The 24,604-nt window shown below is 36.3% G+C and overlaps 4 protein-coding genes across 6 annotated transcripts; 1 reads left to right on the top strand and 3 right to left on the bottom strand.

Annotated features, from left to right (window-relative positions):
• Positions 1-2,589: 2,589 nt before the first annotated feature.
• Positions 2,590-4,291, bottom strand: LOC148850448 (uncharacterized). 3 transcript variants are annotated; one of them, XM_088946720.1, is made up of 6 exons: positions 4,164-4,291; positions 3,645-3,713; positions 3,470-3,541; positions 3,270-3,341; positions 3,003-3,167; positions 2,590-2,913 (listed from the first exon to the last, which is right to left on the bottom strand). In XM_088946720.1, exons 1-5 carry the CDS (start codon positions 4,250-4,252, stop codon positions 3,008-3,010), a joined length of 462 nt encoding a protein of 153 aa, XP_088802846.1. In that variant the 5' UTR covers positions 4,253-4,291; the 3' UTR covers positions 2,590-2,913; positions 3,003-3,007. The 3 variants fall into 3 exon arrangements, with proteins under 3 accessions (XP_088802846.1, XP_088802845.1, XP_088802844.1); XM_088946719.1 differs by lacking the exon at positions 4,164-4,291 and adding an exon at positions 3,862-4,086; XM_088946718.1 differs by lacking the exon at positions 4,164-4,291 and adding an exon at positions 3,862-4,083 and having other exon boundaries at positions 2,590-2,916.
• LOC148850447 (uncharacterized protein At1g24485-like) lies at positions 4,166-6,281 on the bottom strand. The gene is made up of 4 exons (XM_088946717.1): positions 6,097-6,281; positions 5,681-5,968; positions 4,422-4,563; positions 4,166-4,298 (listed from the first exon to the last, which is right to left on the bottom strand). The coding sequence occupies exons 1-3, from the start codon at positions 6,173-6,175 to the stop codon at positions 4,451-4,453; spliced, it is 480 nt and encodes a 159-aa protein (XP_088802843.1). The 5' UTR covers positions 6,176-6,281; the 3' UTR covers positions 4,166-4,298; positions 4,422-4,450.
• Positions 6,282-7,082: 801 nt separating this feature from the next.
• Positions 7,083-10,642, top strand: LOC148850446 (uncharacterized protein At1g24485-like). The gene is made up of 9 exons (XM_088947864.1): positions 7,083-7,184; positions 7,313-7,832; positions 8,031-8,500; positions 8,612-8,744; positions 9,128-9,196; positions 9,304-9,375; positions 9,511-9,582; positions 9,681-9,866; positions 10,372-10,642. Exons 1-8 carry the CDS (start codon positions 7,109-7,111, stop codon positions 9,859-9,861), a joined length of 1,593 nt encoding a protein of 530 aa, XP_088803990.1. The 5' UTR covers positions 7,083-7,108; the 3' UTR covers positions 9,862-9,866; positions 10,372-10,642.
• A 5,935-nt stretch (positions 10,643-16,577) lies between these two features.
• On the bottom strand, positions 16,578-18,699 carry LOC148850445 (uncharacterized protein At1g24485-like). Its single transcript, XM_088944211.1, has 5 exons — positions 18,624-18,699; positions 18,055-18,574; positions 17,730-17,846; positions 16,696-16,759; positions 16,578-16,592 (listed from the first exon to the last, which is right to left on the bottom strand). Exons 1-5 carry the CDS (start codon positions 18,697-18,699, stop codon positions 16,578-16,580), a joined length of 792 nt encoding a protein of 263 aa, XP_088800337.1.
• Positions 18,700-24,604: the final 5,905 nt, after the last annotated feature.

Genomic DNA, 24,604 nt, shown 5'->3' with positions numbered 1-24,604 from the left:
ATCGGCGACGGCGACGGCGACGGGAATATAGACTATCGTCATCAATCTATGGCTATGTTGTAGTGCCGTTGATATCACTGAGGTTGTGTTTTGATCCGCCTTTCCCAGCTGTTATTTGATGGCATTTGTGCATGAGAGATTTGTAGATAGAAGATAGAGATATGAACGCCCATGAATTGTGAAATATACGAGTAGCTAATAAATCTCTTCTTCTTCTTCTGGAACACATAATTTAAAGAAATTTAATCTAGTTTTTGATGTTTAATTCCTGTCTTTCCGTCGGAAACAAATGCCACAGATCAAACATCAACAACCCTGAATATTGTTTACGCCCCAGAGCTTTTCCAATTTGAATAAGAGGCAAATACCTCTGGCAACTCTATCAAACAGCATATGAGCAAATATATGCTACATATATGAGTGAGAATTGTGTGTATAATTGAATGTAGTACTTTGTAATTAATTTTGTAATTTTCATATATATATATATATATAATTTTGTATTATTTAACTTAATTAATATTTTTGTTCTATCTTTTCTATTTTCTTCCATGTATGTCTCACGGAGTTTTAGTAGCTAAATTACTAGGCATTTTGCTAATTGATTGGATCAAGTGGAAGATTCCTACTAACACATGCATAGATTGGTTTCATGGTGGTCCAAGCAGAAGGGTTTGGTTGGGTGAGCGGAGCTTGCCAATTTATTATGGACCTATTTGTTTGCAGTGCAAATTTATGGGGGTCCAATAGAGCTAGCTCAGTGCAAATTCTGCTTTACTGTCTTATTTATACCGGAGAATAAAAAAATAAGAGGAAGCCTGTTTGTTTGAAAGGAGTAAAAATGGATAGTGATCCTTATTTTATATGATGGAGAATGAAGTTAGGAGGCAGGTGGTGCAGATTTTAGATTTTACATCAATTTTGGGTGATTTATAGCTATGAATCTCAGTTAAGGGTGAGATGCGTAGCTACAAAAAAAGCCATATAAATCTGAATTGGGTGCAAAATTTGTAGTTAATTTAGTGAACTTTGGTTGTTTGCACTAAAATTTGTGGGAAGTATAGGAGTGCAAATGAGTTGAGCCTGAAGTTTGATTTAACTTTGTAATAAATTTTACTTTGTTTTGTTTGCTTGCAGTGTAAAGGGAGTAAAATAGAACCTGAAGCAAAACAGTATAAATTTCAAAACAAAAATAAACCAAACTTTGCAATTTATTCATTTGTACAAATTAAATTGCACTGCAAACAAACAGAGCAAATCAAATGAAGAGATGTTTAAATGAGCCCACCACACATTGGGAATATCTCCTGTACATGCATGTCAAATTCATGGGAAGATGTTCCCATTGGCGCCTGAATTCCCATGCTTTCATAGTGTGTGCAGAGTTTATGCTGGCAGAAAATGTCATTGCTATACATACGGTTTCTGACTTTGTGATATTCAAGGTTGAACACCAGCTAAATCTTTTTAACAAATGCAATAGAAAAGCAGGAGTCTGGACTGGGCTCAGACATATAATAACAGGCTGCTCCTAGTTCCATCCTTTTAATAACTATGGTTGGGCTAAGTTGTAAAATATTATAACACCATAAACATGTGAAACATACTCAAACAATTATAGGCTATTGTGTTTGGCTAGAATCAACGCTCGAAAAAAACAAGCCCAAACAATTTCGAAGTATGAGCATTATCAAGAAATATTAATATCAGGCTTATCAAAGCCTATTAACCTAACAAGCTAAACAGGGCCCAAATCATTTGCAAAACGGACCTTAAAACCAGAACTGGCCCCGGTTCACTGTTGAAAGATGAAGGCGAACAATTGAAAGGTTTGTATGGTGTTTTCTCTCTTCTGTTCCAAATTTGTGCAGGTAAGAGATTAGGGGGAAAGAAAAGTATGGTATAGATGAAGTTTACAAAAGAAAGCATTCAATTTAGAGTTTTAGACAGTTTAGATTAAGGAAGTGAAATCTGGGTTGAAATATTAACAGAATAAAAAAAAAAAAAGATGTGGACAGAAGACAGTCAAGAGGAGGAACCTCATGGCTCTTTTAATACAGGGATCTTTCTAAGGCTAGGAAAATTATCTGAATTGTCTAAGACTTCCTTTTAGGCATCTCAAAGAAGCCCCTAGAAAGTGCAGATCTGCTGACCACAAAACGCTGGTCACATCCGTGTGCACATAAAACCGCAGCTGCACAGTGAGAACATCTCCTTGTGAATGACAATGAAGACTTACCAACCTCACATCTAACCTGAACTAACATGAGAGTAGATCAAAGTTAGGTGTTGATGCATTGATGAGAATGGATTGTCCTGATCAACACTTGGGTTTTCACAACTACTAAGATGACCAAATAATTCAATGTTTAGATCTCGTGCAAACCAATTGACAACCAGATCAATGTAGTGCAATGCTTTGGGTAACCATTGTCTGTATCATAGGGCCTATTTGACACTTACCACTCATATCTCAGATTAGAAATGTAATATGATACATCAATGTGGTGGATCCAAAATAATCTAGGCATTAATTAATGTTCACATCATTCTGAGTCAACTCGGTAAGCTCTCTACTTCTATTTCGAGTTTTTGATTGGAATGAGGATTTTCACTTTATTCGTGCTTCTGTATAAATGAGTGTTTCCTTATCCTTACAGACTAGTGAAATGATTCAACAAAAACAAATTATAAAAAACAGAGTCACCTATAAACAAAATCCTATGAAAGCTGGGTTTTAATCTAAGCTCGATCCCCCTTGTATTTCTACAACATAATGACTATCTGAAGATAGTCTCTTCTGTTGAACCCCATTAAAGCCCATGCCAAATACATGTTAATCACCTCCTTATAGAAGCTTTGCTGGTGCCTCCTGCAGAAAGTGTTTTGACTGACTCATCCTCCTTATTAGACCTGCTGGGGGAGGGGATCAAGTTTTCATTTCAGTAACTGTGATATGAGTTTCTTTTAAAAAAACATTCTGTGAAAGTAGAATTGCTGACCTTCTTTAAGCATAAACCATGAAGAAAATTGGAAATATGATTCCAAGGATTAGGAGCAAATTTTCACTCTTTATTCCCTGCCCACTGTTTGGAATAGGACTAGTATTATTCTGTGGACTTGAACATGACTTCCCCAACTCACATAAATCTGAATTGCCTGAAGTACTACAACAGAGGCATAAAATGAAAGTCAATTTACAACAATAAAAAGATAATTATGAGGATATCGACGACAACAATGGCTAGCAATACTGGCAATTCACTTACTAAAGCTGTATTGTGCTATTTCCTCCGAGCGACGAAGGTAACCATCCACTAAATTTGTTATTTGTCAAGTTCCTTTCACAAAAAAGGTCAGAATAATAGATCAGAAAATAAATCTATCTCTGAATTTGGACTTGCAAGGGAAAATTAACCCATAAAAATATATGTACAGAGGAAGCTTGCCCTTCTGTGTATATACTTACAACAGTGTCAAATGTGGAAAATTTCCAAGGAAATCAGGAATTTCTCCACTTAATTTGTTATTGCTCAAGTCTCTGCAAAAGGTACAAAGGGGAGCGAATTAGATCAAAGAAAATAAACTTTTCTGTTCCAGTTATTTATACTCTTAATAGTTCTTTGCTATTTAACTAGACTTACATTACTTGAAGAGCATCCATGGCACTAAAGTCTGGAAGAGGGCCTTGAAGTCCATGGTTACCAAGAAGCCTGTGACAATTCACATTTCAGAAATCAAAAGCAAATTACAAACAGACAAACAGAGGTTTCAAATAATGTTTTGGACCCAAATCCATGTCACTTGGTCTGGTTGCCTGAATTTACAAATAGTATTTTGGACCCAAATCAGTCACCCTACCAAAACAGAATCCTTTTGGTAGCGGTAGCGGTAGCTGGTAACAGGAGAGCTGGAGAGGATTCCAATTCCATATTATAAAAGGGGCTTACTTGGGACATTTATCAATAGCCTTGTGGCTGAAACTTAACCACGAATTGAATACATAGAGAGGAACATATCGGGGCTTTTGCAAATGCCCCCCCAAAAATGATTCAGATTCTCCTAAACATAATTCGATAGGCAATTACTGTCGCCTAATACTAGCAGCAATGACAGTAGCAGTAAGGATTTCACGTTAGAGTTTGTGTAGAGTGAAGATTTACAGTTTTGATATTCGAGGCATCTTGTCGTTGCTACATTCTACCCAATCCCAAGTAAACGATTCCGGTAGACAGGGGTCACTCCCCTCCATTCTTGGAGCTTGGAAAAGGCACTCTGCAACAGCGCTAGCGCTTTTACTGCAATCACGAAAGAAAAAACAGCAGTTATATTTAGTTGATGACTCGCTTAATCTCATAATGGGATTCCTATTGCATCTCATAAATTGAAGAACAGGGAGAGAGAGAGAGAAAGGGACCCACCGTCTGTGTCAAAGGTTCCATCAGTTAATTCAACATTTTTTTCGAAGAGCTCCATTGCATTGATTAATGGTGGCAGAGTTGAATCGCGGGTACGGGACAGAGAGAGCACTGTGGCAGAGGAAACGTTTATGTTGACGAAAACCTGGAGAGCAGATAGATAAGGTGGGATTATGGGCTGCTGGGAGAGAAGCACATTGTTGGTGTAAACGTTGAAGGATCGCTTCTGAGAGGAGTTGAGCTGAAGCAGTTCAGCGAAGTATAAATTGATGTAGAGCTCAGTTGAACTATAATTTAATAATGAGATCCCATTCCCAGATGAATTTAGGGTAGTCAATGCGGTTTAACAGATTGGGGAGGTTTTTCTTTTCCCTACCTTTTACTGCAAACCAAATATAGCCTAATTGACGACGGACACAAGCGTAGCACGCGAGTGATGGGCGCATAAAGCGTCATGATTTGAATTAAGCTACGGTGCAAGTCCTGGGCCGAGTGTAAGCTTTAACCCAAGCCCAATTTGTTAAGTTTCTTCAAAAGGATTGGATTTGGGTCTAGGCAAGCTTGAGCCCAGATAGGAGTGGGGTTTGATCCCAGGTATGAGGTCTCCACTACAAATAACCAGAAAACCAATGAACTGAGATAGCATCAGTTGGAGACACAAATGTATATCATAGGGTTGCCTTTTAACCTACCTGGAAAGGCTGTCCAAGTTGCGCCCCTAAAGTGGAATATGCTTTCTTTTCCAAGCTGACGTAATAAAAGGCTCATGTCTGTGTCCAAGTGCAGTGTTTGGAAGGATGCTCAGGGTCTATTTGGGAGGGATTAATTAAAGATCCAGCTAAGCTATTCAGCTGCTCTCAAGCACTCCGGATAAGCTATTCTAAGAGGCTGAAGTGGACAGCCAATGACTGACCGGTTACAGTCAATTTGGGCTCTTTAAATTTTTCTCCAAATAAAACTTATCTGTGTGGGGTTCACCTCGAAAAGCAGAATCCACTGAACTAAACCCGATAGATCTAAATTTTAGACTGAGTCGAACCGATTGATTCTTGGGACAATCGGTTCTGATCCGACGTACCCAATTATAATTAACCTGTTGATAATATTATATATAGTTCGGGTTTTGGGTGAGTTTTGCTGGTCCTTGTTCCTAATAGTCGACTATTATTAGTATCCTATTGCTATTAATCACGTGAAGATGTAAAACCAAATTTCAACCTGTTTTTTACTATTAACAAAGGATTTATGTGGTTCGGCCTTACTGTCTATGTCCGCAGGAGATACAATTCCCGTAATGAAAACTGGCGAAGATGATTTTCCGTCATAATTCCCGTAATGAAAATTTGCGCGAACAATGACACGCTCCCCTTTGGGTACGTCAATGGAATAACAGTTCCTCTTGTCCGAGAAAACCCTGAGAGTTCTGTACTCACGCAACCGCACCGAATCCGCATTTTCCACGGTTTTAATGTAGGCATCGTCTCCAACCCACCTGATGTTGTTATCATCAACATAAGATTCGGAGGAGCCGCAGTCTATGCTCACGAACACTATCAAAGTTAGATTACATGGAGAAGTAAATATCAGAAGGTTCAGAAGCAACCATAAAAGAAAAGAAAACTGCAAATTAATAGTTATAAACTTAGAGGAGAGGGGTCTATAAATCATAATAACTTACCGGCGACTGCTGATACGGATAAACCCAATAAGAGAGCCCCTGCAATTACCAAAACACGAAACGAAAGATGTGCCATCATCGTAAGCAAATGGAAAGAAGAGAGATAGATTGGAATTCGAGTTTTTTTTTTTTTTTTTTTGAGAGCTGTTAACACGGCAATATAGTCATACGGGTACTGAAGCTAAGCGAAGTGCCATTCGCTGACTCCGTTCTGCCTTCTGAGTCTTGAGGAAGAACGGGTCATACTCTGGTCATGAGTTTGCCACGAAACTACAATAAATGGGTTGAAATGTCAACAGCTTGACGCCTAATTCCCTCACTCAACTTCAATTAAAAAGAAAAAGGGGGCCGGGGCGGGGAATTTAAAATCCTTGAATTACCCTCGACTTTTCTTACAATTACTAAAACTTCCGTTGACTTTGACCTTTCTGTAATTGACTTGGCGGACAAAAACCTAATCACCTAGTTGTTGAAATGAAATATAGTTTTATTCAGCATTAGCACATCAAAGTATTTTAGTGAATTGATATTGTTTATTGTAATCATGAATTTTTTTTTGGGATACCATTTGGTGTGGAATGGTCAATATTTCATTGGATGCCATTTGGTGTGGAATGGTCAATATTTCAATATTTACTCTATTAGGAATAAGTTGATTGTACTCCACCTCAAAATTTTGAATTTCAAAATTTAAAATAGCCCCATTCCATTCCCGTTCATAAGTTGACACCAATTCCGATTTGACATTTACCCCAATTATACGGGAGCTAAGATTTCTATGATGGATTGAACAGCAAAACCCCCTTTCGTGGTAAATTTCTCACACGACCACCGGTTCTCAAGTCAAGGCTCAGGTTCGGTAGCAGAGCAGAGACAACGAATAACTAAAAAGAAAATTCAAAGTCAACCTTGGATTGAGACGTCTATAACTCTAGATGTATGAAAAAATTGCCGTATTAACACTTAACAGCTCTCCGAAACAACTCGAATCTTCATACTAATCTATCTGATCATGGCATATCTTTTTGTTCGTGTTCTGCTAATAGCAGGAGCTCTCTTATTTGAACTATCTCCATCAGCAGTTGCCGGTAAGTTATTATGCATGGTTCGTAGAGTCCCATCTTTTATCTTCCATCTATTCATTTTCAGTTTGTTTCTTTAATGGTTTCTGAACCTTTTAAGTTGTACTACTTGTTCATGTAATCCAACTTGATAGTGTTCGTCAGCATCGACTGCGGCTCCTCTGAATCTTTTGTTGACGAGAACATCATCAGGTGGGTTGGAGATGATACGTACATTAAAACCGGCGAAAGTCATACAGTCAGAAACCCGGATTCGGTGAGTAAGCGTGAGTACAGAACTCTAAGGGTTTTCACGGGCAAGAAGAATTGTTACTCCATAGACGTGCCGAAGGGGGAGCGTGTCCTTATTCGCGCAAAATTTCACTACGGAAATTATGACGGAAGGTCGTCTCCACCAATTTTTGATCTTCAGTTCGACGGCAACAAATGGGATACCGTGGAAATTGAGGTTGATGAACGGGTTTACTACGAAAGAATGTACGCGACAAAGCTTGATCAAGTGAGCATCTGTGTCGCCATGACAAAACCTGGTCAATTACCCTTTATTTCTGCCATTGAAGTAAGGAGCTTGGACTTCGGCATGTATGGATACCTCGATCCAAACTACTTTTACTATTCAGATTGGACAAACTATGGGGATTCTACTCGTATAAGGTATAATATCAATTCACTGATACAACCGTCCGGCCGGTCGATCGGTCCTTTCTACAGGTTATGTCAGAGAATAAAAACCCATCCAGCGAAACCAAAATTCATGTTGTTCTTAGAAGTTAGAAACAATGGATGCTAGCAAAGTTTCTTAGAAGCTAGCCATCGATGCTGATTCTGACAAAGTTTTGGTGGGATTGACAGGTTTCCAGATGATCCATTTGATCGATATTGGGAAGGAGAACTAGGAGAAAGCTTATTACCAATTTCGGTTGGGAGTGAAACACGAATCCTGGACACAGGCCTGCTAGAAAAGCCTCCCCAGTCTGTGTTACGAACGGCAGCGGCTCCCCGAAAGTCGTCTCAGATAGTAGTATTAAACTATACCTATTCAACCGAGCTCTACATCAATACATACTTCACTGAATTGTCTCAGCTCAACTCTTCTCAGAAGCGATCGTTTACCGTTTACATGAACGATGAGTCGATCTCGAATCCCATAATCCCACCTTATCAATCTGCTCTCAAGATTTCCTTCAACATTAGCCTTAATTCATCTGGTACAGTGCTCTCTTTGGTCGCCACCCGCGATTCAACTCTTCCACCAATAATCAATGCAATGGAGGTCTTCGAAAAAGATGCTGAATTAACTGACGGAACATATTACACAGACGGTGGCTTTCCCTCTCTCTCTCTCTCTCTCTGATCTTCACGACTTACATACTTGATCTTTCTGATGAGATGCTAATGAACTGCTGCTGTTTTTTCTCCTGTGGTGATTGCAGTAAAGGCGCTAGCGTTGTTACAGAGAGCCTATTATAAGCTCCAAGAATGGAGGGGTGACCCCTGTCTTCCTGAATCGTTTAATTGGGATTGGGTGGAATGCAGCAACGACGCGATGCCTCGAATAACAAAACTGTAAATCTTCACTCTACACAAAACTCTACTACTGCCATTACTGCTAGTTTTAGGCGACAGTTTAGAAGAATCTGAACGAGTGAACGACCTTGGTATCTAGCTCAGCTTCCATGTCATCATTTCTTAGGGTGGTTTATTGCAAAAGCCTCCATACTTATTCCTCCCCATGCCTTCAATTCATGGTTAAGTTTCAGCCATAAGGTTATTTGATAAATTTCCCAAGTAAGCCCCTTATGTCTTAATTTGTAGATTATGGTAATAGTATTTTGATAGGGTGACTGAGTTGGGTCCATTATTTGTAAGTTCAGACAACCAGACCAAAGTAGCTATCCTCTGTTTGTTTTTGATTTCTGAATTGCGTATTATGAAATTGTGATATATAGGCATCTTGGCAACATTGGACTTGAAGGCCCTCTTCCAGACTTTAGTGCCATGGATGCTCTTCAAGAAATGTAAGTCTAAATAGCATGGAATAACTATTAAGAATGCATGTAAAGAAGTGGTACCGGGAAAAAAAATTCTTTAATCTAATTTATGTTCCCTTTCGTATCATTTGCAGAGACTTGAGCAGTAACAAATTAAGTGGAGAAATTCCTGATTTCCTTGGAAATTTTCCACATTTGACACTGTTGTAAGTTTATACAATATACATAGATGGGTACTCATTCGTATATATATTATATATAATTTTGCTTTGATCACATGTCCAAAATTAAAAGACAAATTTATTTTCTAATCCATTGTTTCGACCTATTCTTTATGAAAGGAACTTGACAAATAACAAATTTCGTGGATCAATTCCTTCCTCGCTCGGAGGAAATAACAGAATAAAACTTTAGTAAGTGAATTGCCACCCCTCATCCCCCATTAATTGTTGTGACCGTCACCCTTTTATTCTTATAATTGACTTTCATTTTACGCCCATGCATGATGCAGTACTTCTGGCAATCCAGATTTGTGTGAGTTGGGAAATTCATGTTCAAGTCTACAGAATGATAATAGTAGCCCTAGTCCTATTCCTAGTTCTAATCCAAGCAGAGTGCAGGGAATGAAGACTGAAAAATTGCCCATAATCCTTGGAATTATATTTCCAATTTTCTTCTTTGTCGATGCTTAGAGCAGGTCAGTACTTAATTCTAAGTTCTAACTTCTTGTAAATGTTCTTTTGTTTTTTCCTAGGCTCAGTTGGGAAGGAGTACAAATGCAAATATGTAGAGTGCAAAACATTATATTTTGTATTATTTTGTATGTATTTACATTATACATATTTGCATTTATACTCTTGAGCCTTGCCTCAATGTGGAAGGAGTATAAGTACAAATATATACAGTACAAATGAATTCAAATCAGCCCCTCACAACGTCCCACAGTACATCTCCGCTGTGTATTGGGAATATCTCCCGACGATAACATCATCATTTCTGATATTATCATCAGGAGATGTTCTCAATACATGACAGAAATGTGCTATTGAATTGTGGGGGGCTGATTTGATCTCATACAAATACATACAAAATACAAGTTTTATACTCTATAAATTTGTATTTGTACTCCGTCCAAACTGAGTTTATAGTTTCCTTCAACACTACATCACAAATACTGAATACTTGCTCCCATCGCTCATCAGGTCAACAGGAGGGATAAATCAGCCGAGTCACTTTCTACAAGTAACACTGACAAAGCTTCAATAAGAAGGTGATTAACAACTATATATGTGGTGTGGTCTCTCATGGGATTCAATTGATATGTCTATCTTTAAGATAAAAGTCATTGTCAATTAATTCTTGCTTTTTTAAAATTTAATGTAAATCCAATGCGAAGCTTGAAATTTGTATACTAATGCAATATGCAAATACTCTTACCAAATTTGCACATGTAGTATTTGTGATCAATATGATTGTATCTCGAAGATCGTTAAAAGCTAACAAAGGTTGTCATCTTGTTATTCATCTCGAGAATCTTAATTTGTTCCTGGTTATAAGTTGGACTGTCAATTAATGGACCAGATATCGGTCCGATTCGATCTGGTTATGAGTCCTTTAACAGATGGACCCTGGTCCATTGTTACCGGTATTCTTGTTTTCTATCAATTGATTGTACATTGGTTAAATATGACCCAATTCAATGTAAATCTATTATGAATGCATCAGGTCCAATCCAATCCAATAAATACTTCAGACCATATAAGTTTAGATTAGTCCTATTTAATATGTTTTATTGATCTGTTCAATCTGACCAAATTGATTTTGATTTGAATAGCCTCTAATTCAAAACTCGTTCATCGACACCCTTAATTATAAGCTTTGAGTGTCAGGTTACATGCCCCCCCCCTCTAGCTCTTTTCTTTTGTGATTACTTAATAAAACTTTTTTCCTTGTCTTAAAAAAAAAATCAGTGCATTTGTAGACCCAAGTACTCGGAATCGACATCTAATAATGAGTTTCAAGCTAATTACAAGCATAGACATGACAGTCAATATTCGAAATAAGCACTTATTTCATATTTGGTGTTTGGTAGTCTTTTTCTCCAATAAGCACTTAAACAAGTGTTTGTGACTATTTTGTTCTTCATTTTCTTTCAAATTTTATGAAAGTACTTTAATAAAATCATTTTTATCGTATGAAAGTACTTTTATAAGAGAATTTTTTTTTTTATAAAATTGAACTAGGGATATTTTTATAAGTGGTATTTTAAAATTCAAATAGGGATAATTTTGGAAGACAAAAATTGAATAAGTGCCTATTGTATAAGCACTTACAAAAATCTGAAAATTTGGGCTTAAAAAATAGGGAGAAGTACAAATCAGCCCAGCTCAGAATTTACTAGGGCAAAAGTACAGGGGGAATGCATCCTGACCGTGAATTGATGCCAAATTCACGGGCAGGATGTGGTTTATAGGGGGGACAGGGCTAGTTGTAGAGGGGTGCTGGAATTCAGAATTCTGCATCGTATATCTCTGTGCTTTTCCCTAAAAAATAAGCCCTTATTTTAAAAATAAACACTTTTGAGGCATATTTTCCAAACACTAATAAGTGCTTAATGGTGTAGTACTAGTCAAAATAAACACTTATTTTTAAGGACTCCCAAACATGGCCTAAGTAATTCCGAGATAATATAGCAAGTTCTCTATTCCCATTTAGAGCATTTGGTTGCAACGAGGATTACCACTCTTGCTCGAGATCCTGTACAAATGAATGTTTCCTTATCCTTAGAGACCAATGAAGAATGATCCGACAAAAAAGGATTTAAAAACAGAATCACCCTATAAACAAGATACCATCTAATTAAAGTTGGAGTTCGATCTAATATTGATGTCCATACTCTGGCATTATTGATTCATCAAATTTCAAGTAAGCAAATTAAAAGTAAAAACAACAATGACATTAATCACCTTCTCCTCCTTATTGAACCTTTCTCGGTGTCTCTTGCAGAAACTGACTTGACTGACTCATCCTTCTAATATTATTAGTTATTAGACCTGTTGGGTTGTGGACCGAGTTTTCAGTATTGTGATATAATAAGTTTCTCGTAAAGAAGTCATTTTGAAACGTTAGAAATATTGCTGACCTGTTTTAATCATCAACTTATTGAATTAATATCTGTATATGCACTTCACACTTTTTTTTTTTTTGATTTTCAATTACTACGTTAACACCTTACTGCTAACTAACTTGATCGGACATGTGCGGAAGCTGGAAACTGACTTGCATACATGAACCAGTTCGATGAAGTTTAGACAAAATCATACACACCGGCTGAATAGGTATATCACGGTTGAACACGCGAGTGCTCACTGAGGCCCATTTGGGACCGAGCTGTATTAAACACGGATGAATTCAATTGTAATAAACATTAATTGTTTTCAAAACTAGACCGGACCAGACAGACAGACTGGAAAAAGGGAATCGGTCATCCATTTTATCCTAGAACAGTTATTTTGACAAAAACCGTTGATTTGGTCAGTAAATCATTATTTCGGGCAGTCAAACTGTTCGAACTATCCAATAATTTTAACAGTATTTATTTATCTTTTTGTCAGAATAAGCTGCCCGTTCAGTTTGAATAGTTGGACAGTTTAACCTGAGAACCGGACCCTGACTGATTTGGTTTTAAGAACCTTACTGATAAGTAGTTCAGTTTTGAATTGGTAGTGGCGCTTTGGTGTTTGAACAATTGAACTTTCATTTGTTATGAGGTATTGGAATATGAAAATAATAGGTACCTCTACAATTACATCGGATACATATCCCATACCTATAATATCATCATGTATCATTTACTAAAACACTCCTTATAATTTCAAGTTTTATTGCTACCTTATAGTGTGCAACACATTTACCTTAATCGACCTTCCGTCAAGAATCATTTGTATTGTTGTGATAATTAGGTTACCTGAATTGAGTGAAAAAATTCAAGTAAATAACGGTAGGGTAGCTCTATGATACGGTAAAGGTATGATACCTACGTATCACATTCCCATTTTCAAGGCTTAAATTCGGTAGCAAAACAGTGTCAATTGATGCAAAGTCAGCATTCCATCATTTTGAAATTTGAACTTTTATTTATTGTTACACCAAAAACTATGTTTTGAATTTTATGTTTGACAGTTTGTTTATCTTTACTTATTGTGCAATCTATACGCTTGACCTGCATGCTGTCGCTGCGGATTGGGTAGATCAAGTCATCAAGGCAAGATTAAAAAATTTATTATTTGCGTGCAACTCGGTTTCAACTCTTGACCGGTTCTTTCTCACATCCCCCAAAGCACTAGTTGAGTAGCAAAGCAAGATCATCAGATGCAAGTCACTATTATTATTTCATCATTTTGAATTTTTATGGGGCCAATTTGGCAATTTGCATTCTTCATTCAAAACCAAAGTCTTGACATTTATGGTTCACAGTTTATATCTTTATTTCTACAATCTATGTAAGAACGTACTAGATTGAACCTGCACTTACCAACTGCAGATTGGATACATCAAGGTAAGGTTTAAAATACCACTAGTTCCATGTACCCTGATAAGGCAGAAGGGTATATTTGTACTTTGAATCAAGGTTCAAAAAATCGATATGATACAGCTTGTATTACATCGTATTTTTTTGACTCCTGTCAGATTTGAATTTTGGCAGACCTGTGTTGCCGGGTCATGTTACACCTAAATGTTGGACTCTATGTGGTTGGGTGGGATTTGGGTTGGGACACTAGCTGGAAGGTCGGGGTAGGATTGAGGCAATCCATGCCGATCTAAGTCATTTGCATCCCTAAATGTACAGTTCAGATATGAGATAAGTGAATGGAGATCTGCTCCTCCCACAGTGATCCTCATACCGGCTTCACAATCACATCCCGTGTATTGACAATATCTCACCATGAATAATAAATACAAATATAAGAGATGTTTCTAATGTGGGACCAATTATGAATCAAATGGACCCTTAGTTTTTGAAAGCTAAATTCTAGATTTGGTTTGAGGTTATGCTTTTTTGTAAGGGTGCAAATGGATTTGATCATAATACGATCAGAATCTGAAACTGATCATAATTTTGTTGAATCCAGATAACCCCTCTGTTGGATTTTCAGGTCAGACCATTAGATCCGATTGAAAATTTGGATTAGATTTGAATCACCCTTATCCGACCCGAAGGATCTGATCCAATCTGACCTATATTTATAAATACATTTACTTGCAACAACAGCAGAGATTCAAAGTTGACTGTGAATTGCTTAAAAAATTGCGAATGGCGTGGATCCTTGGAGAGTGAAGCCAATTGTTGAAGATTGCATATCACCGCGGGAGAGGATCGATGGTGAAGTGGCCATCTATTGAGGAGTTCACATCTGCGCCCCACAATCTCTCACAGCATATTTTTATTGTGTATTGAAAACATTTTCCCATAACAATATCAGTTCCAATGATGTCATCATCAAAAGATATTTCCAATATCTGACAGGAATGTGATGTGGGACACTGTGGGGGCGCCCCCTTGTGAGGCGCAGATTTGATTAATTAATTAGAAGAGAGCTGAAAAGCCTGAAATATCAAGTGTGGTGGGCCTCAAATTCCGAATGAAGTGTTTTGCAAAGGTAATTCTGTACCATGAACGGTGATGATCATTTAATTTACCTTGGTCGATAAAATTGTATCTTGTGATTATTCAACAATGTTGCTCTTCTAGACATGCATGTACTTTGGAGCCAAACAATGGGTTTTTATATTCTTTTGTTTTTAAAATTATCACATCATCAAGAAAATATTAATGACAGAGTTGAAACAGATCCTTTAACTCTTTTGTTTTTAATTTTTAAAAGCAAAAATAAGTTGGTTTTGTTTTCAAAGACAATTCTTGTTTTTTAAACCATCAAAATGATAGTTTTCTAAACACACACACAAAAAAAAAATTGATATACGGATATTATAGATTTATGAAACATGATATCAAATGATCACTAGATAAAACCATGAACTCTTTAAACAAGAAATTCGAGAATATGTTTCTGATTTCAGTTTTGACAAAAAAAAAAAAAAACATATATATACAACAAAGAACATATTTCTTATGTTTTTTTTTTTTGTTTTAAAAAACAATTTTGTGTTGGAACAATATGCTTTTGATCAGTTATTAAAACTCTCAATTAGAAAACCAATTCACATTTAAGAACACACCCCAAAAAGATGCATATAATTTGGAGATAGAGGCTTTATTATCCTAACTCGCAGCACATTGTTGCCGCGTATGATAACACCTATCATACTTGTATATTATCATTCATAGGGGGATGTTTCTATACAGGGTGCAAGTGATACAAGGTGGGTGCATGTGAGGAACATATTCGGATTCATTACTCTTACTCGGGTTTCCGGTATAACTGCATTGATATTTACATGTTACTTGCAGCTTAGGCTTAGTTTGGAAGGAGTACAACTATAAATATGTAGGGTGAAAAACCTTGTATTTTATATATATTTGCCATTTTGCAATATATAAATTTGTATTTATACTCCTTCAAAACTGAGTTTAAGTACAGTACAAATGCAAATTATAAGCTTAATTTGCATGAAACATTCAGCAAATTCTAATTAAGCAGAAGTACAAACAACAAAAAGTGACTCTATTTATGATAGCCTTTTCTGTTTAACCCCATGAAAGCACACACCACATCATGTTGATCACCTGTGTATATAACATTTATTAGTATTTATTTATTGCATAGGGCAAACTTAATTACAAATCCTTCCAGCTGTTAGATCTGCTGAAGGAGGGGAAGAGGATATAGTTTTCAATATTATCATTTAAGTTTCTCCAGAAAAAAAAATTGGAAGTTAGAATAGCTGATGACCTGATTCAATCATAAACAAAGAAGATTGGAATTATAATTCCAAGGAATATTATAAGCATTTCTCCACTCTTCATTTCCTGTACACCGTCTGTAACATTGTTGCCCTGTGGGCTTGAACATGGTATCTCCAATCCATACAAACCTGGATTACCAGAAGCACTACAACATAGACATATATGAAAGTCAATAATAACAATATATAACAAAATTATTGTGATGATGATGATGATGAATGAAAGAGATGGCAATTCATGACTTACTAAATTTTTATTGTGTCATTTTCTCCAAGCCAGGAAGGTATTTGTCCACTGAATTTGTTATTTGTCAAGTTCCTTGACAAAAGAATTGGCCTCAAAATAATGGATTAATTAGGAAATGAAACTCTCTTGAATTTTGATTTTGCGATGTAAAAATGGATTTTGTATATAAAGACTTACAACTGTTTCAGATGTGAAAATTTTCTGAAAATATCTGGAATTTCTCCACTTAAATTGTTATTGCTCAAATCTCTGCAAAAGATTGAAGGGAAACAATATAATTTAGATTAAAGAAAAAGTTCTAAGTTTTTCTAAACATAAATGCAGTTATTAATGTTGTTTTGACTTACATTACTTGAAGAGCATCCAGGGCACTAAAATCTGGAAGAGAGCCTTGAAGTCCAAGGTTTCCAAGATACCTATAAAATTTTATGATGGGCATTATTCAGAGGTGAAGATACCAAATAACCAACCAGACCAAATCAAACCGACCATTAATTTGGATTGAGCTGTTATTGATCACACGCTCTGGTGAAAATTAACGGAATACACAATATTTTTATGGATTTATTTTTGCAACTGATAGAGGCCACTCAAAATCAATGTTTTAACTCAACAGACGCCATAAAAAGATTTGCATTTTGATATCTATGTCCTACTTTTACTAATTTACTAATTAATATAATAAATGTCCAGAAGATGAAACTATCTCCACCCATCTATAATTTATCAAAATAATCTATAAGCTTGTCAACGATATCCGAAAATTTGAGTTTCAATTGGATATCTGATCTAGTTATTTTGGATTCGGATGATATATTTATGCAATCCAATTGGATTCAGATGTTATAATCGTATTTGATTTTATTAAAATTCGAATCCGATTATATTATAATATTTATTCTTTTAATATATAAATTTTATTATATATGAATTATATATATAATAATAAATTTTATTATATATGAATCACATAAGATCAAGTATGTAAGTCGTGAAGATCAGAGAGAGAGAGAGAGAGAGAGGGAGGGAAAGCCACCGCCTGTGTAATAGGTTCCGTCATTTAATTCAGCATCTTTTTCGAAGATCTCCATTGCATTGATTATTGGTGGAAGAGTTGAATCGCGGGTGGGGACCAAAGAGTGCACTGTATTAGATGAACTAAAGCTAATGTTGAAGGGAATCTTGAGAGCAGATTGATAAGGTGGGATTATGGGATTCGAGATTGACTCATTGTTCATGTACACGGTAAACGATCGCTTCTGAGAAGAGTTGAGCTGAGACAATTCAGTGAAGTATGTATTGATGTAGAGCTCGGTTGAATAAGTATAGTTTAATATTACTATCTGAGACGACTTTCGGGGAGCCGCTGCCGTTCGTAACACAGACTGGGGAGGCTTTTCTAGCAGGCCTGTGTCCAGGATTCGTGTTTCACTCCCAACCGAAATTGGTAATAAGCTTTCTCCTACTCCTTCCCAATATCGATCAAATGGATCATCTGGAAACCTGCCAATCCCACCAAAACATTGCCGGCATCAGAATCGATAGCTATCTACTAAGAACTTAATTTGTTAGCATCCATTGTTTCCAACTTCAAAGAACAACATGAATTTTGGTTTCGCTGGATAGGTTTTTATTCTCTAATAACATATATAACCTGTAGAAAGGACCGATCGACCGGACGGTTGTATCAGTGAATTGATATTATACCTACCTTATACGAGTAGAATCCCCATAGTTTCTCCAATTTGAATAGTAAGAGTAGTTTGGATCGAGGTATCCATACATGCCGAAGTCCAAGCTCCTTACTTCAATGGCAGAAATAAAGGGTAATTGACCAGGTATTGTCATGGCGACACAGATGCTCACTTGATCAAGCTTTGTCACGTACATTCTTTCGTAGTAAACCCGTTCATCAGCCTCAATTTCCACGGTATCCCATTTGTTGCCGTCGAACTGAAGATAAAAAATTGGTGGAGACGACCTTCCGTCATAATTTCCGTAGTGAAATTTTGCACGAATAAGGACACGCTCCCCCTTCGGCACGTCTATGAAGTAACAATCCTTCTTGCCCGTGAAAACCCTTAGAGTTCTGTACTCACGCTTACTCACCGAATCCGGGTTTCTGACGGTATGACTTTCGCCGGTTTTAATGTACGTATCATCTCCAACCCATCTGATGTTGTTCTCGTCAACAAAAGATTCAGAAGAGCCGCAGTCGATGCTGACGAACACTATCGAAGTTGACATGCACAAGTAAATATCAGAAGGTTTATTACTCACCGGCGACAGCTGATGCGGATAGACCCACTAAGAGAGCCCCTGCTATTACCAAAACACGAACAAAAAGATTTGTCATGATAACTAAGCTGCCAATGGAGACGAGAAATGGAGATGAACAATGATTCGATTTTATTATTTATTTATTTATTTTTTGTTGGAGAGCTATAACATGGCAATAAATAGCATCACAGAGTGGGCTACTGGGCTCTGCCATTTTCATTTGCTGTATTTATTTAGTTGCTTTGGGCATGAGTTAATTGACACCGTTCTGCTACCTTGACGTTAATCCAGGCTCCAGAAACCGCAATCTGCTCCAAGTGCACACAGAAATGTGGATAACCATGTCATTAATTAGAAAGGCTGCGGAGAAAGACATTGACCAAGCCAATACTTGCTGCTATACTTCATTAGAACTCTATATATTGTCATCATCAAATAAAAGAAAGAAGAAGAAAACTCCACTTGTTTTCATGTCGTCGCCTTGATTCTGTTGGAAATATTTTTTCTAATCATAATATTATAGCCCACGGATATCCCTTGCGTGTCTAATGTAACCTAATATGTTTTTCCTCCACTTTCATTACGTACAGGTGCTCCCTTAAATAATTTATATAAAATTATAAATAAAAAATTCCAAAAAATTAATAAAATTTGATAATTATAATTATAAAAAAAAATTGATAACTATTGTATTCTATGTACATCTTCTAGAGCCCCGGTAAATCATTATAATTATTGTAATGTTTCTCTTTATATAAATTATTAAAGTGCCATTTCTCATGTATTTATATATCATTCATAGTTGATGCAGTTTTCGATTTAGGGTCATTAACATATTTATGTGATTTATATATATTTTCCTAATATATCCAAGCATTTTTATATCTGTTATCTGTATCAATGCATTTCAAAACATTGCAGTATCCGATACAATATTCAATACTAATACTTTAATCCTTGAATTTATTATATTATTGAGCAGCTTTCTCAATTAATAGATCATTTATCTACTTCTCACAGGATGAGGTTACAGGGGTTTACCACTCAACCCAAAGCACTAACATCCCCACACAAGTTTGAACTAAACCATTGAGCTACCTTGCTCATTTACGACCTAGGGGTCAACAGCTGGGTTCAATTAATTGAATTTGGTTGAATTAAGGTTGAAGTCGCTTCGGTCAAATTTGTCAATTTGGTTTGACATAAAGCCATACCAAGCCTTACCTCCATATGGCACGGTTCTTCTCTTTGCTACACTTACCCCATTTCAGTATTCAAATCACCCAATGTGAACCCATGTTTCTTACACTTACATTTAGTAGGCCTTGTAATCAATTTTAAAAGGTAAAACATACAAAAATGTGTCGTAGATGTATCAAACACTTGTCCAATGGATTGGACTTAAGAAGACAAAATAAATTTATTCTTAAATTGAATCATAGACATGTTTGTTTTACATGATATCCTTCCCAAGTTACATAAATATGACTCATGGCTCAAGAATTCTAATGTATTAAGTCCAATTAGGTTCATGTCTATTATAATAGAGTGGTTTCATTGGTAAGACCACTAAATTCTATCTAAGGAGCATGTATGGGAATTTATCCTAACCCAACACCAACTTACATAGGATTGGTTAGCAAAGTAGGTTATGGTGGCAAACTTAATCTTAAACTAAAAATAGCCTTGCCTATGGAGAGAGAGCTCCCTATTTTCACAATCACATATATTGAAGATCTCATTCACTCATATCAACACTTGAGAATTGCAAAAATCCATGTATAAGCTCTACCAATTACTTCAAGATCAAAAGGGAAGAAAGAAGGAACAAAACCCAGAAGATCAAGCCACTACAAGAAGATCCTTTTTATAGAAGCATCTTTCACAATCGATCAAGTGTGAAGCTTGAAATGATGAAATCTATATCAACTCTTCAAAAGCATCAAATTAAAGAAATATGCATCAACATTTTGAGAAGCATGAAAAAAAACGTAACCGAATTTGATCATTAATCAAAGGTTGTTCACATCATTGAACATAATCAAAGAGAGTTAATTCTCTTATATTTTTCTTTATTAAAAATCTATTTTATAATTTATCTTTATATTTTGTGTTAATCAAAATACATAATTTGTATTGATAGGAACACTAGCAATATAAACATATATGCAAAGTTCAATAATTGAAGTAACTAAGTGTGATGTTTGATAAGCACAACCCTTTTAAGGATATTGTCTGCTTTGAAAAGGTTGATTAGTTTTAAAATTAAGATGATGATAGGCCTCCGAATAAGCTGAGAAATAAGACGTGAACTTTCTTGTTTTGCAATTCATTATACATTTTATTTTCCTCTCTATATCCTAACTTTTGATTGCCCTCTCCATTCTCCCTTCTACCCTCTTATGTAATTTTTGGAACGAATTAGCATCAGCGCCTCACACACGCCCCACACTCCACTTCAGTTTTGTATTAAAATCATCTCCCATGATAATTGATGTTGTTTAATTCGAGGTATTCCAAATCAAGGATACAATCAAATAGTCATATCAACTGAATGAAGTCGAGGTGGAAGGATGAAACCATGCATTGAGATGTGCAACAAGGAGAAAGATTAGATGCCTTAAGAATTGTTCCCCAGGTAGGTACTTTAACGCTTAAGTCAATAAGGTATTGAAAGTTGTGTCCGGGATGAACAGGCTGAAATAGCGTTGGTCCGAATCGGAGAGATAGCTCAAAGAGATATTCAAAGAGTGTCATTCCAAAAGTGTTTATTTCCTTATTCGTGCGAAATACTCTTTTTTTATTGTGCTCTTCCATTAGGCGTGGCGCTGACATAGCCTAAAAGGAGGGCAACTACAAAAATAGCCACCTGACATCCCTGACCAACTCAACCATCACCCGAACAATAATTACGGAAAATGTTCCCACTCCATACTGAGAGTAATCATTTAGTTCATCCACTTACATTGCTTCAATGAAAAAAAAAAAGGCATGAATAATAAAATACTAAAACATACAAGGTTTTAGGTTGTCTTTTGAATCTATTTGTATTAAATTAATCCTATAAAATAATATATGTTGATGCTAACATATATCATACATAAGTTGTAGAGAGCCTTTGACCAAGCACACATTTTTAAAAATTTTGTACTCCAACAGCCATTTTGGGATCCAGATGTGCAATACCTTTTTCCACCCTTTTCATTCGTTCTGTGACAGGCATCCCCTTATACATGTCTAAATGCCCTTACAAATGAGAATACAAGTGTTATGAGGCACTAAGTAGAAAATAGAAAATAAATGTAGTGTAGTGAAACGGCATAAGAGGTTTGGACTCAATAATTTTGGCTTACCCGTGTATAAGGGTCGGAGGTTGGGTTTGGGTTACGTACGTGTTTCATGTTTAAATCACCTCACATGCACATATTTTTTTACATGAAAAATTTAAGTGAAATTAATCATTTGTATTAGTGAGAAATGAAAGGTAATGGATATATATAGTTAACGAATCTAAGTTTAAATGAAAAGACGATGGAAATTCAACCCATGGTTGAATCAGCTGGCAGTCTCTCAAAATTGACTGAATTGGGCCATAGTTGAACCATCCAATTAAATTTGTTAGAGGTCAAAAACCAACCAGACCAGAACGGTAGATTCGTTGTTTGAACCGGTCCAAACAGGATCAGACCACTGAACCTTTTGCTTCAATTAATAATTATTTTCAGTAATTAATGCATTAATTATGAGTTAATGGATTATTTAAATTTAAATGAGGAAACGTTGAAATTAATGAAAAACGACTAAGCAACTTATACTTGTATCACTAGCATTTAACTTAATAGATAACCACAGTTTAACCCAACTCGACACATTTAAGTTGACTCAACGAGTGATTGAACTCGTTTTCAACCCCCACAAAGTAAATGGGCGGTTTCAGGTAGGTTCAACCAATTGGTTACGAAATTACCACCTATAATCCTAGATCTACAATAATTCATTCGCCCAATCGACACTTGTCAAGTTGTGCATGGAAGTGTAGAAAGAAATTGAGTAGGTGTTTAGCGATACAGCAATAGAGTGTTTTACAAGGCGTTTCATTTCATAATTGGGCCTCGATTTATAATTGATTCATTTCATCCGTTTAAAGTGATTTTGCTAATGCTATAATATATTTATAATGATAATTGTGTGATATCTCAAAAAATAATCAATTTTTTCAAATTTTAATATGAGGGAGATTTAAAATTGTTCAAGCGATTCAAGAAATGGAAATTTAACGTTTCACGAAACCTCTCATTTTTTTATTATCAAAACTAATCATTGCAAAAATGCTTTTTTGAGAAACAGAACTGCCAAATGCATTGTTTTGCCGATTCCATTTAGTTACTGATGCAACACGCATTACATGTCAGCAGAAATGGAATGCCTTTAAAACACTCCGGTGCCAATCACCTACTGAAACAATACATGAGATTCAACTTCCAGGGGCCAATCCTACATCTCCATCGATGTCATGTGTTGCTGCACATGTATCAAATCTTTGCCCAATCAATCAAACATCCATAATAAATTTATATTGGATTGGGTTGGATTAAGCCAATATCTGATTCGTTGATATAATGTCAATAAATCATATTTGGTTTAAAACCAATATAAATCAAAAGGAATTTGATGAGATTAAACGGTACAGACATTGAATTAGACCGGTTCAAAATGATTCAAAATAATCATTAATTCACGTTGAACTGCATCATATGTGGGCTTTGAATATTGACAATGAAGTACGGGGAGAATGACTGATCAGCCGAATTCTTAACCCCACTGGGGGTACAGGTAGATGTAATTTTAGAATTCGTACTTCCTCCCCATTTTTCCCCTCTATTCTGCGCCTTCATTCTGAATTCTGATTTACCGTTTGAGCCTTTAGTACAAGAATTAATTACTTATAATGATTTGTCCGTGTTGTGGAGACGGAATATAGATCAGTTCATAGGAGGCAAAGCCAGACAGACATGCAGTAAGCAATGTCAATCTCAATGGCCCATTAGCCCAATCATGCATCGACCTATATATAAACCATTCCTGTCGATCTCGAACCCGTGATCAGTCAGAGGCAGAGCTAGCCCTCAACGACTGCAAGATGCCACCACTAGTCTCATTTGCTTTCAAGTTACATCTCTATCTACATTTCTATGTCTGATAAAACTATTTTGTGAGCCGCCCTTACCTCTACGGTACCCACCACCACCCACTACCCGCTTTATCTATTTGTGTGCATTCATGGTACGTAATACCTTCAGTTAGCAAGGAAAAGGAATTTTCATTGATAAGCATCTTCTCACGCCTACCCCCCCCTTCTCTTTCTCTCTCTCTCTTCAACCTAGAAGCTCTTTTTCTAGGGAGCAAAACCCATCAAAAAGCTTTACAACGATGACCAGCCCAAGTTTTGTCCGACTGATCTGCTTAACCCTCTAGCTAAATAGTACATGTTGCTTAGTAAACGGAAATCCACATAGACAACGGGTGCTTAAATTTAGACAAAATATATAATATTCATACAAGTGCAAGTGTGTGACTTTCTTTTCTTGGTCCGCATAATACTGATAATATGAACCCCCCCCCCCCCCCCTCTCTATAAAATTAGGATTTAAAGGTTGTATAAAGCCTGTCTGAACACTAAAGCCAAGCAATCAAGTATGTAGACTTGGTCATGTGTGTAGGCAATTATTATATAAACTTCATTTCCCTTTATAGGGATGTATCTTTCACTCAAGTCAAGACAAGACACACATTGTATTGTATCATGGATTATATGATGAAAGAGAGAGATAATATATGATGAAATTGATGTCCATCATTTCCTCCCCGTGGCCATGGGCCCTTCTTTTCAAGCCTACTAATGATTGTCCCACGAAATCGTTTTTCTGGAAAGCCTCACCATAGCCATGCTCCCTCTTGATCACAGTGAATGAGGTACCATA

Source organism: Nelumbo lutea, chromosome 5 (genome assembly GCF_056320005.1).
Source record: "Nelumbo lutea isolate HS-2025 chromosome 5, American lotus-T2T, whole genome shotgun sequence".
Lineage (NCBI taxonomy): Eukaryota > Viridiplantae > Streptophyta > Magnoliopsida > Proteales > Nelumbonaceae > Nelumbo > Nelumbo lutea.
Note: the sequence above shows the minus strand (reverse complement) of the source record. Positions and strands in the feature narration are given on the sequence as shown.

Excerpts from the sequence above, each read along its gene's own strand:
- LOC148850448 (XM_088946719.1), bottom strand. The coding sequence starts at position 3,959 with ATGTCCCAAGTAAGCCCCTTTTATAATATGGAATTGGAATCCTCTCCA. Across the intron at positions 3,714-3,861 it reads ACCAAAAGGATTCTGTTTTG|GCTTCTTGGTAACCATGGAC; the intron begins GTAGGGTGACTG and ends GAATTGTCACAG. Across the intron at positions 3,168-3,269 it reads AATAGCACAATACAGCTTTA|TACTTCAGGCAATTCAGATT; the intron begins GTAAGTGAATTG and ends CCTCTGTTGTAG.
- LOC148850447 (XM_088946717.1), bottom strand. The coding sequence starts at position 6,175 with ATGATGGCACATCTTTCGTTTCGTGTTTTGGTAATTGCAGGGGCTCTC. Across the intron at positions 5,969-6,096 it reads ATCCGTATCAGCAGTCGCCG|TGTTCGTGAGCATAGACTGC; the intron begins GTAAGTTATTAT and ends TAACTTTGATAG. Across the intron at positions 4,564-5,680 it reads ATCTCCTGCGGACATAGACA|GTTTTCGTCAACATAAACGT; the intron begins GTAAGGCCGAAC and ends TCTGCTCTCCAG.
- LOC148850446 (XM_088947864.1), top strand. The coding sequence starts at position 7,109 with ATGGCATATCTTTTTGTTCGTGTTCTGCTAATAGCAGGAGCTCTCTTA. Across the intron at positions 7,185-7,312 it reads ATCTCCATCAGCAGTTGCCG|TGTTCGTCAGCATCGACTGC; the intron begins GTAAGTTATTAT and ends CCAACTTGATAG. Across the intron at positions 9,197-9,303 it reads ATGGATGCTCTTCAAGAAAT|AGACTTGAGCAGTAACAAAT; the intron begins GTAAGTCTAAAT and ends TATCATTTGCAG.
- LOC148850445 (XM_088944211.1), bottom strand. The coding sequence starts at position 18,699 with ATGACAAATCTTTTTGTTCGTGTTTTGGTAATAGCAGGGGCTCTCTTA. Across the intron at positions 18,575-18,623 it reads ATCCGCATCAGCTGTCGCCG|TGTTCGTCAGCATCGACTGC; the intron begins GTGAGTAATAAA and ends CAACTTCGATAG. Across the intron at positions 16,760-17,729 it reads CTGCTAGAAAAGCCTCCCCA|GTATCTTGGAAACCTTGGAC; the intron begins GTCTGTGTTACG and ends AAAATTTTATAG.